The sequence below is a fragment of the Panthera pardus genome, unplaced genomic scaffold (assembly GCF_024362965.1).
Source record: "Panthera pardus isolate Hobbes unplaced genomic scaffold, ASM2436296v1 HiC_scaffold_2, whole genome shotgun sequence".
Classification (NCBI taxonomy): Eukaryota; Metazoa; Chordata; class Mammalia; order Carnivora; family Felidae; genus Panthera; species Panthera pardus.
In genome coordinates this window covers 128,344,511-128,359,669 of record NW_026526765.1, presented here as the reverse complement: position 1 = coordinate 128,359,669, position 15,159 = coordinate 128,344,511, and the positions used below count along the sequence as shown (strand labels likewise).

Below are 15,159 nucleotides of genomic sequence, written 5' to 3'. Positions count from 1 at the left end.
GCTGATATTAACTTACCTTCACTTTACCTCGAGCTAAATCCCACCTTAATTGGCTTGACTTAATTGAAGTAAGTGATTTATAGCAGTGGGCCACGGAGCCCCAATAGTAAGGAGACTAAATAAGCTTATCTGTGTGTTTGCCTGTTTGCTTTGTTATTAAATATTCAACAATGTGTTTGTAGGGCTGAAATGATCATTTTCCTTTGGTGTAGATAGGAGTCCAATGACTAAGCCACTCCCATATGGGAAATGCCGCCCTAGCCAGCTAGTCAGCCTCCAGGCTCTTTCCGAAGAGCGTTAAGTCCTTCGTGAACTGTGACAAGAGAGATACTGCTGCTCTTCAAATCATCTGTGCACCACAAAAGGAAGCCACACAAACTTCAACAGCAAACATGAGCATTCAGCTACTTCCAAAGCTCCCCTAAAACTAAGGTTTGTAGGCTTGGGATTGCATTACAATTAAGTGATAATGAGAAAGAAATCATATCTCTTGATCAAATAATGCATTAATCCTACTGTCCATATACCGTGTGTCGTTATGCACTCTCTGGTAATAGTGACTTTTGGAGGTAATTCTTCTTGCTCCTTCCATAAGATAGGAAATAAGCACAGAGAAAAGAGAAAGGGCGTGCGTCAAAGAGGACAATGGAAGCTGAAATGCCCTGAGAAGCTCAAGTAGGAATTTCATATTTACCACATCATCAAGGAAATCCCAGGTACTATTTTTTAACTTTCTTTTTTAATGTTTATTTATTTTTGAGAGGCAGCACAAGCACAGGTACACGAGCAAGCGGGGGAGGGGCAGAGAGCGAGGGAGACCTAGAACGTGAAGCAGGTTCCAGGCTCTGAGCTGTCAGCACAGAGCCCAATGGGGGGCTCAAATTCATGAACCGTGGGATCATGATCCAAGCCGAAGTTGGACGCTTAACCAACTGAGCCAGCCAGGTGCCCCCCCCCCCCCAAAAAAAAAATCCCAGGTACTTTTAATGAAAGGCTGTGGTTCTTTCTTACAGTTAGGCACACAAAGCATTTTCTGCAGAAAAACTCCCCCCCGACCCAGAGCTCCAAATTCATCAGGCCTACTACCTGAGCAGGGCTAGGTTGCAATTGATGATGAATCCTCTTCAGTACTTAAGACCAAGTTCACTAAGCAATTAGCAGTGTATGGAGACTCTCCAGGGAAGCATTGGAGAATAAGTTTTTCAAGCACTTTAGAAGCATTTATATATACCTAACATGCCATTAATCATTCTTATCTGTTCATTAAGACAGTCTCCCTTAGGACCCCTACTTGCCAGTTCTTTCTCAGCCTGGTTCTTTTTATCTGTATACGTGAAAAGGAGTCTCTCTCTTTTAAAACACATTTTATAATTAAAAGACTTCATTAATTCACATGGGTGTGCTCCACCACTGAGTCTGCATTTTCAGAGTTTTATTAAATATACAAAAAGGCCCTTCTCTTGAGGGTCTTTGTGGAAGACAAGCCATACAACAGAAGCTTGGTTGCGGAGCACAGTCTGAGCATTGGAGAGATTTTAGACTATTACAGCGTGATATAAACCTCCTGTCTATATCAACCCATGTTTCCTTCTGTCCCCTACCGAAAACGGGGAACAATTTTAATTCACACTGCAATTTAACTGGTGTAAACTCAAGGTAGGGAAGAAATCAGATATGGTAACACTGAAAAGCAGCCAGTTTTGAATGTCATATCATCTGTTACGTAACTATACCTCTGCCTGTGAGTCACCTACACCCATGTTCAGGCCTTTGCTGGTTCCTGGATCCATCCACCCCAGTGCAGCTGGCAGGGAAACCCCAAGCAGCGTGAGATGCAGCCATAAGTGTCCTGGTTTCATTTCGTTCAGTCTGTTGAGAAAATGACAAATGATCAGAATTAAGTATTGCAAAATATAATCATATTGACCTAAGTTTAAACCCTACCACCAACCCTTCTGTTCTACTGTGAGAGAAGTTCTAGTACTTCTGAGGCTTAGTTTATTCACTTCCAAAATGGGCTCAGTGAGATGTGTACTTTATAGGGTTGCTATGAGGGCCAACGAGGTCAGCGTTGACACACAGTGGTGACACTATAAATGCTAGTTGTTATGTGCAAACCCATCCAACATGCCAGCTACCACTCCATCTCCAAGAACGAACTAGAGTGAAGAAGATGTGTCACCTCTGTTCAGTTACCACATATCCAGGCTTCAGTCTTTCCAGGAAGCCTTTGGGACTAGGCATACAATTAGTGCTTAGTAAATGCTGAAGACGAATGATATTAAGTGTACTGCACCCTGTTTGTAGCTGCTATCTCAGTTTACAAGATAGTGAGTTTCAACATGGCACTGTAAGGCTCAGTATTTTCATTTCAAGACTGTTCCTTCTTGGAGAGGAGTCCAAGCACCCAATGGATAATGGAATTTCAGTAACCTAAGTTTCCTGAGGCCCATGGCCTAAGGATCAGCTACAACAGATACTCAACTCCCACCATGTGCCAGCTATGGTGCAAATGGGACAAGGACACAGGCTAGTAGACTTGTCCAATTAGCTATACCTTTCTTTCTTTCTTTCTTTCTTTCTTTCTTTCTTTCTTTCTTTCTTTCTTTCTTTCTTTCTCTTTCTTTCTGTCTTTCTTTAAGGTTTCCACCATAACCATTCCAACCTTAATTTCGGTATCTCTAAGAAACATAGCCAGGTAGATAGAACTCATCACAGACTATTTACAACTTGTACTCAAGAAAACTGGAGGGGTTATTGATTTCTGTGAGCGCTACACAATTTAGTGCTTAATTGCATGTGGTGCAGCCGGCATCCTGATCCTGGCTGGGAGATGAAGACACAGAGCTCTGTGGAAGCCAATTCCCCATGTGATCTGGCTTCAAGCTGGTCTATAGCAGGTACCCAGTGGGAAAGGAGGAGGAGCTTGAGGGAAATTAGAGGCTGATGGAGGAGTCCACCCCTGTTCGCCCCCACAGCAACAGCTTTGAAGGATGCCTACTTCAAACAGGAAGGGTCAGAGGTATCCCACAAATCACTAGCGCTGATGCCAGGGTCACCCAACAAAGTGACTCCCAAGTTTCTTCTGGCTGCCTGTTCAGATATGCTTTATGTCCCTCGCTAGAGACAGAAATGCCCACAGGGAGGAGAAATCAGACTAAAACTTACGGCATAACGGTGGCCTGTGAAAAGCAAGTTTCTACATTAGGACTGTCTTTGAAGAGAATGTGTCTCTTGTCTTACAAACAGTCCACGGGCTCCCACTCCTGTATCTGTTTCTTCTTCCTTGACATCTGTTGGCAAAGCTGGAACTACTGGGCAAAGAGTCTGCGTGGCCAGCAAATACGGTGTGAAGGTCACGGTCTCGTCACCATCAGCATCTGCTCCTCTGAAGAAGGCACAGCTGTGCGGAAGGGTGCCACTTCCTCTACTACTGGAGAGGGGAGTGGAGCACTCCCAGCAGCCCTGCAACCCCATGCAACTGACCTGGGGCTCTGGCTCCAGTGTGTGAGTTCTTTATAGTGACTGGGGAGCCGGTAGAAAAATCACATTCAGGACTAAAAGAAAATAAAAAGGTCTTTCCCTACATGCAACTGTTTTTTTCTGAAAATAAATGGGATAACTCCCTACTCTCCATAAATTATTCTCTTCTGAACACAGAGCCACATCCCAAGAACTGCAGAAAGCAGTTAGCAGGCTTTTGGGAATAAAAAAAAAAGTACCAATAGTCACTCAGGTTAGAACTAGAAAGACATTACTTTCTACTTTGTTTTTGGTAATTCTTCCCTACTTCTCCACTTTCAAATAGTGCTCGAGAGGTAAGCACACATACAAAAGGTCTTCTTTTCTCCCTTTTCATGCTTTTCAGCCCAAATAAACTAAAAACAGCAAAATCATCAAAACTTACTCTACTTAACATATAAATGTCAACATCCGGAATTATGAAATATTCAAGCCACGCAATCTAGTACTTAGTTTTCAATTTGCCTAGTAATCCAAGACCAATTATATTTGGTGTTCTATTATTAATGGAACAGCATAAAAATAAAATCCACTCATTTCAGTTGTTATTTTGGCAAGTTCCAAAACTATTCTAGAGGGTGCACCCAGACCTCTGGCATTAAACCAGCTGTTTGAGTTGTGTTTTAGGAAGTGTGGGCTCCAGCCACGCAGCACGTGGGTGGTCTCTGGTCTTTTCGGGTTTGTGTTGAGGTTCCCCTAAGATTTTGTTTAAAGACCAGCAAAACCGAGAGTCAGACCAACTACTCAAATATTCCTAGGCAGCTTCTTTGTAACATTTTGCTCAGTTCGGCCGCCACCAGATTGGACTTCATTTGCACGGTGGATGCATGTTCACTGTCATTTTATACTCCATGATTGACAATTCATTTTATCTATAGCAGAGACAGCCTAAAAATTTACAGCTCAAGTTTTATGATAGTTTTTGGTTCATTAAAAAAAAAGAATTAATATTGGGTCTCAATCAATTTTGATGATCTGTCTAATAACCAGCTAGAGGCTAGCACTTAACATAGCCATTATTACGTGACAGGCACTGTCCTAAATGCTTTACAGGTATTAACCCATAATCCTCACTTCTACTCCATGCAGAGGGCAGTAATTATCCCCCCGTCAGATGACACAGCAGACAGGCCACAGAGAGGCTAAGTACCCTGCCAGAGCCGCGTGGCAAATAAATGGCAGAGCTGAGACTCCAAGCTGGGCAGGTGAACTCTGGGTGTGTGTTCTTAACATCCACCCTCTGCTGCCTCTCCATACTTGGCAATACTTTCTTTCAATAAACAGCTGCTTTACTAAGACGGGGAAAGCCTAGAAAGAGCAAGACAGGAAACCCCGATTGTCTCCTTTGCTCTGACATCTGCCAAGAGCTGCACCCTTCTGGAGGAGCAGAACACAAAGAAAGAACCGAGCTGCTCCTCTCTGCACCCCTCCGCAGAATGGGGCCACTCGGCACACTGTCCTCAGTGCTCATAGCCGCTGTCTTTATTGGCCAACAAGAAATACAGTTGCGAAAAGGAACGATGAGGAGATGTACAGAATGCCAGGCAGCAAGGAAGCCTCTCAACTGACGGGCAATGCCAGCATGGTGAAGACAGGCACTTGGAGGGAAGTAGAGCCGTTGACTCATTACTCCTCACCTTCAAATAGCCCTGTTGGCCTTCAGACAGAAGAAAATAGAAGAATCTCCTCATTACAGGAATAAGAAGCTACCATCTATAATATCACAAACCCTCTTTTTCAACCTAGAGTTCCTTTTGAGATCAATTTAGGTTTATAAGCTTCATTCAATCCATGTTAGAGTCCAAAGACTGACTATAAATCTATCGGAGATCGTTCTCATAAAAGAGCAGGGACTGCCTTTTCTTTCAAACAACTCATAAAGCACAATCACTTGATACTTAAGACCCACTTCCTCTGAGGTTTTCCACCCAGGCCTCACTTTCCCCAAGCTCAAGACAAATCAGTTGCTAACTTGGCTGCTGCTTCACAGACAGGACACCACAGGCCTGGAAGGTCAGAGAAGTGATGCACTGTGTAAGCCAGGTCAGTGGCCAAACCTAGATTGAAATCCAGGCATCCTGAGCCCTAGACAACGGCTTTGTTCCCCATAAGATCACAAACACATATGGAATATGTGTGCATTCTGTTTGGAGAAGACAAACTGGGCTTTTCTTGGTGCTGGATGGGGCCTACCAGGTCATCTGCCTGCTGCTCTGGTGTAAAGCACAGGATTTTCTGGTTTCCTAATAGAAGCCAATACCTGTGCCATTACTTGTATTTAAAATTATAGAGGTGGGGCACCTGGGTGGCTCAGTGGGTTAAGCGGCCGACTTCGGCTCAGGTCATGATCTCGCGGTCCGTGTGTTCGAGCCCCGCGTTGGGCTCTGTGCTGACAGCTCAGAGCCTGGAGCCTGTTTCAGATTCTGTGTCTCCCTCTCTCTGACCCTCCCCAGTTCATGCTCGGTCTCTCTCTGTCTCAAAAATAAATAAACGTTAAAAAATTTTTTCTTAATAAATAAATAAAAATAAATAAATAAAATTATAGACGTGCTACAGATTTTGTATGATGTGATATGCTGAAAACTGACTTCCTTTTTCAAGAAAGTTGAAAAAATGTGACCTGAGAATATAAATGGTTAGGGGGAAACAGGTAGGAATATGGTGATTGCAAATCTGCCCCACCAGAGAAGACACACCAGCATGCAAGCTGTCAGGGTCAGAGGCCAGAGAGAGGCAGGGACACTAACCTGGCAGTGGTTCTAATACAAACTTCCCTTCTCCTCTGGGAACCTGCCTTGTTGGGGAAAAGCAGGGAGTCAGACCCCCAGAGCTTTTGCAGAGATAATTCTTGAATACTCTCTTCCAGCAACTCTCCCAGAATATGGCAACATTACCCAACTAGACATTATGGATTAGCCACATGGAAATGGCTTCTCTTTGTAACTAACAAGACCACAAATTACAAACATGGCTTGGCAGAACTAAGCAATACCACCCTAGCCTTGAAGACAACAGTAAGGTTTGTGGCCCTGAGGCACCTGAATTTCCAACGCTTCCAACTCACCAAGTGTATGCCCTAGCCAATTACCTTAGGTTCACTGCATTTTCCATGTGGGGTGTTGGCTATCAACAGATGGAAACCACCTGGAGAGCGCCAAAATCCTGCAGCCCCCTGTAGGTCCGCCCAAAGTTAAAAGAAAAAAAAAAAAAAGCCACGTTGACTCTAACCTAAAAACCCCAAACCCACATATTCATTTCTTCTCAAAGGCTTAGAACCCTAGTTTTGATATGCGAGTGTTGTAAGAAAAAAAAACAAGGGGTTCAAACTTCCAAAGATAGTTCCTCAAACAGCAACCCAAAGGAAATTAGGCACAGAAATAGACCAGGCTAACCCTGCAGCAAGCCATAATGAAGTTACACTGCATTTCCCATTAATTATCTGCTCTTATCTTTCATAAATTGTTCCAACATTCGATAAATTGAATGTCTAAGTTAGTCTGTGTGCAGTATGTAAATCTTTGACACCCCTATTTACCATGAAGTTTAACCCACGCACCTATGAACTCCAGGAACCCTCACAGTCTCAACATTTAAATTATACCATGTTTGTGCAACTGTAGTTCTATTTCACTTGAAGTCCCAGGCCTTGTATTACACATTAAGAGAAAGAAAACGTAAGAAAAGATGTGCTCTTGAAAGAACTTTCAAATTTCGCGAAGTTAGTAAGCACAGAATTGACCACCCATAAGCAACACAAGCAAGTTGAACTGGCCGGGAAATACCAAGACAGGTAAAGTAGAAATTCAAGTAGATTTTATGAAATCCTGACTCTTCAATGCCAGTTTCTGGAATATGGTATTGTCAAACAAAAGATCACAACATGAAGATCACTTAAAAAAAAAAAATCCTGCAGCTCTGAGAAAGACAAGAGAAGAATCCTGAGCAACTAATGGGTCAAGGTTACAAAATCCTACCTACCCCTCCCTCACCTACCTCCAGGACACAGGTGAGGGGAAAAAAAGTTCTCCCAAGGCCCAGGAGAATAGGCTGGAATAAAAATAGCTTTCCTGAAACTAACAAAAAATAGAAAATGATCAAAGATGTCTACCACACAAAAAACCACTGGAACAACACATTACAGTACACATAAAGTAGGCTATCATCCTGAACGACCTTTGGCCCAGCCTAAAGTCTTGGGAGAGGGGGTGTCTGTATTCCTAGGATGGGAAGAAAGCTAACATTCAGCTTAAGTGTCTAAACAGAAATGGTGTAGTAATGCTGAAGTACCTTCCCACAAAACCAGGAAGGAAATCAGAGATGAGCCCTGTGGGGCACCGGCTCACGGCTTCCCTTTGAGCTACTGCCTTAGGGTTACTAGGGCTCTGGTGTCCTAGAAGCACCATCATTCACCACCACCACCCCCCACCCCCGACCATTTACTCGCCAGTTGAGACCTTTACCTGACCACTACCCAGTCCTGAGCCTGTCCTGAGAGCCAGAAGGGGCAAGCACAGAAACCCACCCACTCCAAGATTGACAGGACACTGTTAAAAGTCATGTCTGACTTTCCTCTAAGCCTGGTGGTGGGAAAATAACTTGGGACTTGACTGTGATATAGGCCCATTCCCGGTGCACGTTTGGTTAAGAGTTACCGTGCCACCTCCGAATGAAATTCTGTCTATGTTTGGCCCAGAGAACGTCAACGAATGTTTGTATCTCGGGGACCCATCGAGTACAATTCCCAGTGCACAAGCTTGCAACAAATTTAGGAAGGGAACCGACCAAAGCTACTGGCGCTGTTTTCCACTCGCGGGAAACCTCGGAGGAAGCGACACCTAGAGGAGAGCGGAGGAGAGCTGCGGGAGCGCGATTCATCATCGTCGGCGACAGTTATGTGGAGCCGGGTCGTCCGGAGCGCGCAGGGGGACTGACTAGCCGAGCGAGATACAGACCTAGCAGGGTCCGACTCTGCGGAGCCCCGGGAACTTCAGCACACGGGAGCGCTGCACGGGCTGCTCGCCACGTCCCGGGCGCTGTGAGAAATCCTGCTGCTTCCAGCGGGGTTCTGCCCTTGCCGGAGTGGCGGGCGCCGAAGTCCTCAGGTGGCAGGCCGCGGGCGAGTGAGCCGGCGAAGCCGGTTGGTCAGCTCAGGGGGCCCGGAAGGCTCGCGCTGCGCTCGGCCGCCAACTCAGGGCGACAGGCGCCCAAAGCGCAGCGCTCTGTGTCGCCTAGGTGCCCCCAAACTTGAAATGGGTCTCCTTTGCTGGCGCAGAGAAGGGCGGAGATCATCCACCGCACAAGCTCTCTCAGATTCAAGCTCTCTGCCCGAATGTCCCCCAAACAAACTGCTCCCCAGTGACTCCCCAGAAGGGAACGGCAGCCGCTCTCTCTAAACAGAGACCAGCCGGGCAGATCCCGGGCAGCGGGCTTCGCGGAAGGGGCTGTGCCCGGGTCCCTGCTCCTCAGCCTCCGCGGAGCCCCAACGTGCAGACGCGGCGGACCTCGGGGGAGCGACCGCCAGGCGGGGCGCAGCGGGCCCTCCGGGCTGCAGCGCGGACGCGCAAGTTTCCCCGCAAAGCTGGAGGGAGGAGGCAGCGAGGACGCCCGCTCCGCACCCCAGCCCGGGCCAAGGGCACAGAGCCGAGCGGAGGGGCTGCGTTCGCCTCGCTCGCCGAGGCGGCTCGGGGGCCGAAGCCCGAGAGCGGCGCCTGCGGGGTCTCGGAGCCCGCGCGGGCTGCGGGCTCGGCGCGAGCTATTCTGCTCCGCGCGCCGGCCGGGTCACTCCGGTGCCTACTGCAGACCCGGGCCAGCAGCCTCGGCGTTCGAGCCTTTCTTTCCCCCCGAGTCCTGGCCGGGGCCGGGTAGCCCTACCGAGCCAGAGTCCCGTGGTCCCGTGCCCGCCGCCCGCCGGCCGGGCAAACTTGGCTCTCTCGGCGCGGATGGTGAGGACAAGCAAGCGCCCGCGCCGGGCCCTGCAGGAAGACGCGGAGCCGCGGGCGCCGGGACCCCAGAGGGGCGCAGTGGGACCGGATGGTGGCGGCGGCGGCTTGGCACCCTCCCCGCGACCGCGTACCTGAGGTGGCCGGGGCCGAAGGAAGACAAGGTGTCCGAAGGCGGACGGGCGCGATCCGCGGCGGCGGTGGCGGCGACCGGGCCCCGCGTCCTTCGGTCGGTGTCTCCGGCTGTCGGCGGGTCCCGGGCGCGCTGGAGGCTGTCTCGGCTCCAGCTCTGTGAGCCGCCGCTGTCGTACCACCGCCGCCGCGGCTGCCCTATTTCTGCCGCCGGGACCGGAGCCCGTGACGTCACCCTCCGGGCCCCGCCTGCCCAATCGCCGCCACCTGTGCGCGCGACTCGCCCGCCCGCTGCTCAGACCCGAGCGGGGCCAGCGGCAGGTGCGCAGAGCAGCCGGGCGCGCACGCGGGGCGCGAGGACTCCCAGCGCTCCAGGGCGATCTCTGCACCCGCGGGGGGAGGGGGTGCGCTTCCGCCCCAGGCTCAAGCGCACCAGGCTCTCGTAAAGCCGGCAGGCTACAACCCCCTCCCACTCCCCAACACACCCCCTTCTTCCTCTCCTCCGGCTCCTTCCCGGACCGAGTTCCCCAGCCTGTGCTCTCAAGATGCACAACTGGTCTTAATCAGCCGCCATAGCTGTGGAACCCAGGAGGGCCAGTACACCTTACCTGTTTACGTGTCCCCAGAGGCAAAGTCAAGTGACACTACCCTCCCCTCATCCCCCAGCCAACAACCTGAGAAACAGCAAAGTTTTTATTTCTCTCTTCTGTATCTGCTTTCTCCCAGCAGGATCATCTTACAAAATCCTGGGCATACAGGGGCAGTCCCAGGTGATGTTGACTTAGCCCGTCCAAGCTGCCATGAGAGGGTCCCCTATTCTCCCTTAGAAGGAGACGTTTTTGCTGCCCTGACCTCATCCCCACGCCTAAACCTTTCCGAATCCCTATTCAACTTCCAGAGCTTTTGGAGACCCCAACCCAGCTGTCATGTGCTTTCATTAATTGACCTAGAGATCAGTCTTGGTGCCCAAATAAACTGTAAACGTCTTTGTAGCAACTAGCATCCCTCTCCCCCACCAATTGTCTGTCTGTAGCCCAAGTCTGGCATCAATTTGTGAGTGAGACCCTAGCCAGGCCAGACTGGTGATGAGCAGGAGTCTTTCAGAGGGACTGCCTCCTGCTCAGGCTGGGTGGGCACCAGATAACTTGGTGGTATAGTGGAACAGTGCCTTGTCTGTGCCCCTGTGACCTCTTCTGGCCTGGAGAAGGGGACAGAGGAGATTTTCTTAAGGTTAGTTAAACGTCAAGAGAAGAAGAAAAAGAAAACACTGACATGGAGGAGAAGGTATTACATTTGCTCTTTCCTTCAACACATATTTACTGGGCCCCTGCTATGTACCAGGCCCCGTGCTATGTTCTGGGGAGACATCAGTGAATGAGCCAGCCTGGTCCCTGCCCTCACACACGCTTTGGTCTGGGATCTGGCTCTCCCTCCTACACGGCCAGGCTGTAACCCAGGCCAGTCATATCTCTGCCATAGGTGTCAGTTTCCCCATTTGCAAAATGAGGAGTGCTTGAGACCTGGGTGACTTCCAGGTCTCAGTTGCTGTGACTTCCCACGTGGAAACTGTGATTTGGACTCAAAAGGACAAAAGCCATTCCATCCTCAGTGCCCCAGGGCCTTGGCAGGAATGATGCTCTCTCAGATTTGACCATGAGTCTTTGCCAAGGCCACCCATGACTGAACCCCCAAAGCTGGCTTGAGGCCAGATTCTCTGCAGCTGGACTGGGGAAAGGATGGCACTTTCCATCCTGGGAGAAAGAGAAGAAGGACTGGACATGAAAGGAAGCAAGGAAATTTGGAAACGTGCTATGCCTCCCTCTGAAATTTAATTCTAAGTCCGTGGACAAGATGGAGCCCCACAGCTCAGAGACTGGGTTTAGCTCCCCTCCCACACTTTGAGGTGTTTGAAAAAGCAGATTTCTGTTCTCAGCTCTCAGCACAAAGTCCCTGAGTCAGCCTAGTGGCCCTATTACATAACCAAGGCAGGACTTGGGGTGTGTCTTTTTAATAACTCTGGGTCATATGTAAGACAAGGTCTGTAGATTGACCAAGATCCAAAATAGCTCTGTTTAGTGCAGTGAACATGGACTGGACTTCCAACAGACTTCCTTTGCTTCCCGAGTAAGGGGGGAATGTAGCCGCTACAAACCAGATGTACAGAATGCCCTTTGGAGATAATGCTAACATCTGAAGTGAGCTGTTGTGGCTACTGTGCATAAAATAAGTGTGGAATTAAAGTCACCTTGGAATAAAAAAGGTGAAGTGTGAATGACGAAATAAAACAAGCCTTCAGGGAAGCGGCATCAGATGCCAGTAGACCTTGACACCTCTCTGCATTGCTCTATGCTTTGACCTCTCAGGGCAATTCTTGCTTTAAAAATACTCCCCGGACATGCAAGGGAGGCTAACTCCCACACAAAGCATTTGGAATTGGCCTGAAACCCTGTTTCAGAACTTGCAAGCATAGTGATGATTCTCAGTAGCCAACAGGGATGGTTGGCAAAAAAAAAAAAAAAAAAAAAAAAAAAAAAAAAAAACCACCAAAAACCAAAAACAAAGTAACAACAACAACAAAAGGTTACATTTTGAATTCATACAATTCAGTAAGTTTGGAAAAGAGAAGTTAAAAGGAAACATGAGTCTAGATTACTGCCCCAGCCCCTAGTCTGGGTGATTGGTGAGTGATGTCACAAGGCAGACTCACACACACGCAACAGAAAGTTACCGATGTATTTTTGTAAGACCAAGAAGTTTAACAATCTGCTATAGATATTTACTTTACCAGTTTTAAAACATTTTCTCTAGCTCTACTCTTACCAAAAACGCAACAAACAATGGGCCTCCTGGAGGTCATTTTGGCTTGCAGCTGCACATCAGACCACCCAGAGGTGACACAGAAGCATGGGATCAGGAAGAAGCAGGGGACCTCCTCCAGACTGTACCACAGTGTTTCCTTGTCACTAGATATGGGTCAGGTCCCCCTGGGCTGGTCAGACAGTGCCCAGAAACACTATGGGAAGGGAGGTCATGTGAGAAGGTGGGGAAAGGCAGGGGAAATGGTCTTCCTGCTCTTTCCGTGATTCAACACTTGCTGCCTGTCCAAAAACTGCCTCTCACTGGGTGAGCCTTTCCAGCCCTCATTTCTTCATGTCTCAAGTGGGAGCTGGAGGTGGACGGGGTGGGAGGCGGTCATACTCAATGAACTTCTGAGGCCGTTTCCAACTCTGCAAGTCTATGCCTTATTTTGCTAGGATGTATGGAAGTTAGGGCCACTCTGATCTAAAAAGAGCTGTGATGTTAAGGATTTCTTAAACATTTCTTAAATGATGGTCCTTTTAGTCATCTAGAAATAAAGGGAATGGAGGCAATAAATTAAAAATTCTAGACCTAAAATCACACTCAGAAATAATTGTTAACTTTAGGGGTGCCTGGGTGGCTGAGTCAGTTAAGTGTCTGACTTTGGCTCAGGTCACGATCTTGCGTTGGGCTCTGTGTGGACAGCTCAGAGCTTGGAGCCTGCTTTCATATTCTGTATCTCCCTCTCTCTCTCTGCCCCTCCCCTGCTCATGCTTTGTCTCTCTCTGTCTCTTAAAAATGAATAAACCTTAAAAATTTTTTTAAAAAGGTAAAGAAATAATTGTTAACTTTGGTTTAGGGAGAAAAGTAGACTGCGTGGAAATAACTAAGGTGTTCCTTCAAGAGGTTAAGTGTGATTTGGGAAATTTCTCAAGGCAATGAAGGAGGGATGAGTGGAAATTTTAAGTAAGAAGCTGGGATGAATGAAAAGCTACAGTGAGGAGAAGGGAACTATGAATGGTAAAAGTGGAGGGGTTGGAAAATAAGCCCCTTCACGGTGGTGTTAGTCCCAAGACAAACACCGCATCCCCACTCCCAGGGCCCAGGCTGATGGTCACAGGGCCTGAGAAAGATCCCAAAATAGGAGGAAATGAAACTCAGCCCCTCATGGAACTCCATGTGCACAGGGAGAATTTGGGTTGAGGAGGCCAGGCCTCCAAGCCACTAGGTACCACATCCTACTGGGGACAGGGGAGAGAGGTGAAGCGGGAAAGAAGATAGGAGGAGAGCAAAGAGAGGGGCCAACCTCCTTTACTCAACCTTACTTATTCAGACTCACAAATATTTGCCATGACCCTGTTTTCCAACTCATCAAAGAATGGTAGATAACATTCCAATCTACAAAAAAAAAAAAAAGATCATTCAGAAAGATGAGTGCCTACCTTATGGACACTCCATTCCTGTGATTATATGCTCCATTCAAACACGTATGCAGTATTGTGGTGGATTAAGGTTAATTTTTGTGAAGAGCACTAAGCCAGACAGGGATCTGTAAGATGGTGCTGGACTTAGCTTACATACCACCCCAAATCTGAGTAGCCACACCGACCTCTCTGCCCCCACCCCCACACCTTCTCTCTGCCCCTACCCCCACCCCCACTTGCCCTGCTTCCTGGCCACAGGGGCCCTATTAACTGGTCTGAGGTGTTCCCACAGCCACAGAGATAGATTCCTCTGCTGTTACTGCCACTGCCTCAAACCAAATAGCCCCCCTGCACAGGGCACCAACTGACAAGGAGACACTGGCCTGTGCACTGGTCAGGCTGGACCCCTGGGGGTTCTGGCTTCCCCAGAGGCTGCTGTGGGGGTGGGAGCTGCTCCACACAAGCCAAAGGGGTGGGGGAGCTCATGACAGAGGGGAGGACTCAACCAGTGGGAGACAGGGTACAGGAGGAAGCCAGCAGGTACATTCTCCCTTCCTTCCCTGGGTGGTCTGTACTGACATGCACCGTGCCCTGGGTCCTGTCTGAGGACAGCCCCAGAGACCAAGTACTGAGTACTGCTGACAGAGCTGGACCATATCTTCCATATCTGCTATCTCTTCTTCATTGTTCCTGCTTCCTGAGATTGGACTTCTCCTAAGGTGTAACGCTTTTGCCTCGTGCTCTGTTTTCCAGAGAATGCAGACTAAGAAAGTTGACTGTCTTAGGGGTGTCTGGGTGGCTCAGTCCATTAAGTATGTGACTCTTAGTTTCAACTCAGGTCATGATCGCATGGTTTCATGAGTTTGAGCCCCACTTCGGATTCTGCACTGACAGTACGTAGCCTGCTTGGGATTCTCTCTCTCTCTCTGTTCCTTCCCCATTCATGCTGTCTCTGTCTCTCTCAAAATAAATAAATAAAAACTTTTTTAAAAATGAGTGGTGACTGTTTTAAAGATGGCAGATGAAGAAATTCTGAGGATGAGGAGGCACCTAGAGCAGAGACGTGAAGAAATGAGGGGACAAGATATGACAAGATCTGGTGGGCAGAATGTGCAGGCAGACGGCTCAACAGGCATGAAGATCTGGCTGGATGTGACCCAGGCTGACGTGGCTAAACACAGGGACCAGGTGGACAGTTGCAGAAGAAGACGGCAAGGACAAGGGCCAGATCACAAAGGTCCTGAAGGCTCTGATAAACAAGGACTTCACATCTGATTTGACGTGTGATGGGAGTCATTGGGGAGTTTAGGGCAGGAGACAGTCGTAATCTACTGTATGTCGTG

At 48.5% G+C, this 15,159-nt stretch overlaps 1 protein-coding gene across 5 annotated transcripts in view; it reads right to left on the bottom strand.

The window, feature by feature from the left end:
* FSTL4 (follistatin like 4) overlaps nucleotides 1-15,159 on the bottom strand; it is a 580,824-nt gene that overhangs the window by 396,570 nt on the left and 169,095 nt on the right. For 2 of the 5 annotated variants that reach the window (XM_053907486.1, XM_019422002.2), the window contains exon 2: nucleotides 1,734-1,869. In XM_053907486.1, coding sequence (XP_053763461.1) covers nucleotides 1,734-1,859 — 126 coding nt within the window. In that variant the 5' untranslated portion in view covers nucleotides 1,860-1,869. Of the gene's footprint in view, nucleotides 1-1,733; nucleotides 1,870-8,474; nucleotides 8,586-9,595; nucleotides 9,856-15,159 lie in introns of those variants that run through there. The other 3 variants (XM_019422001.2, XM_019422005.2, XM_019422004.2) reach the window with 3 other exon arrangements.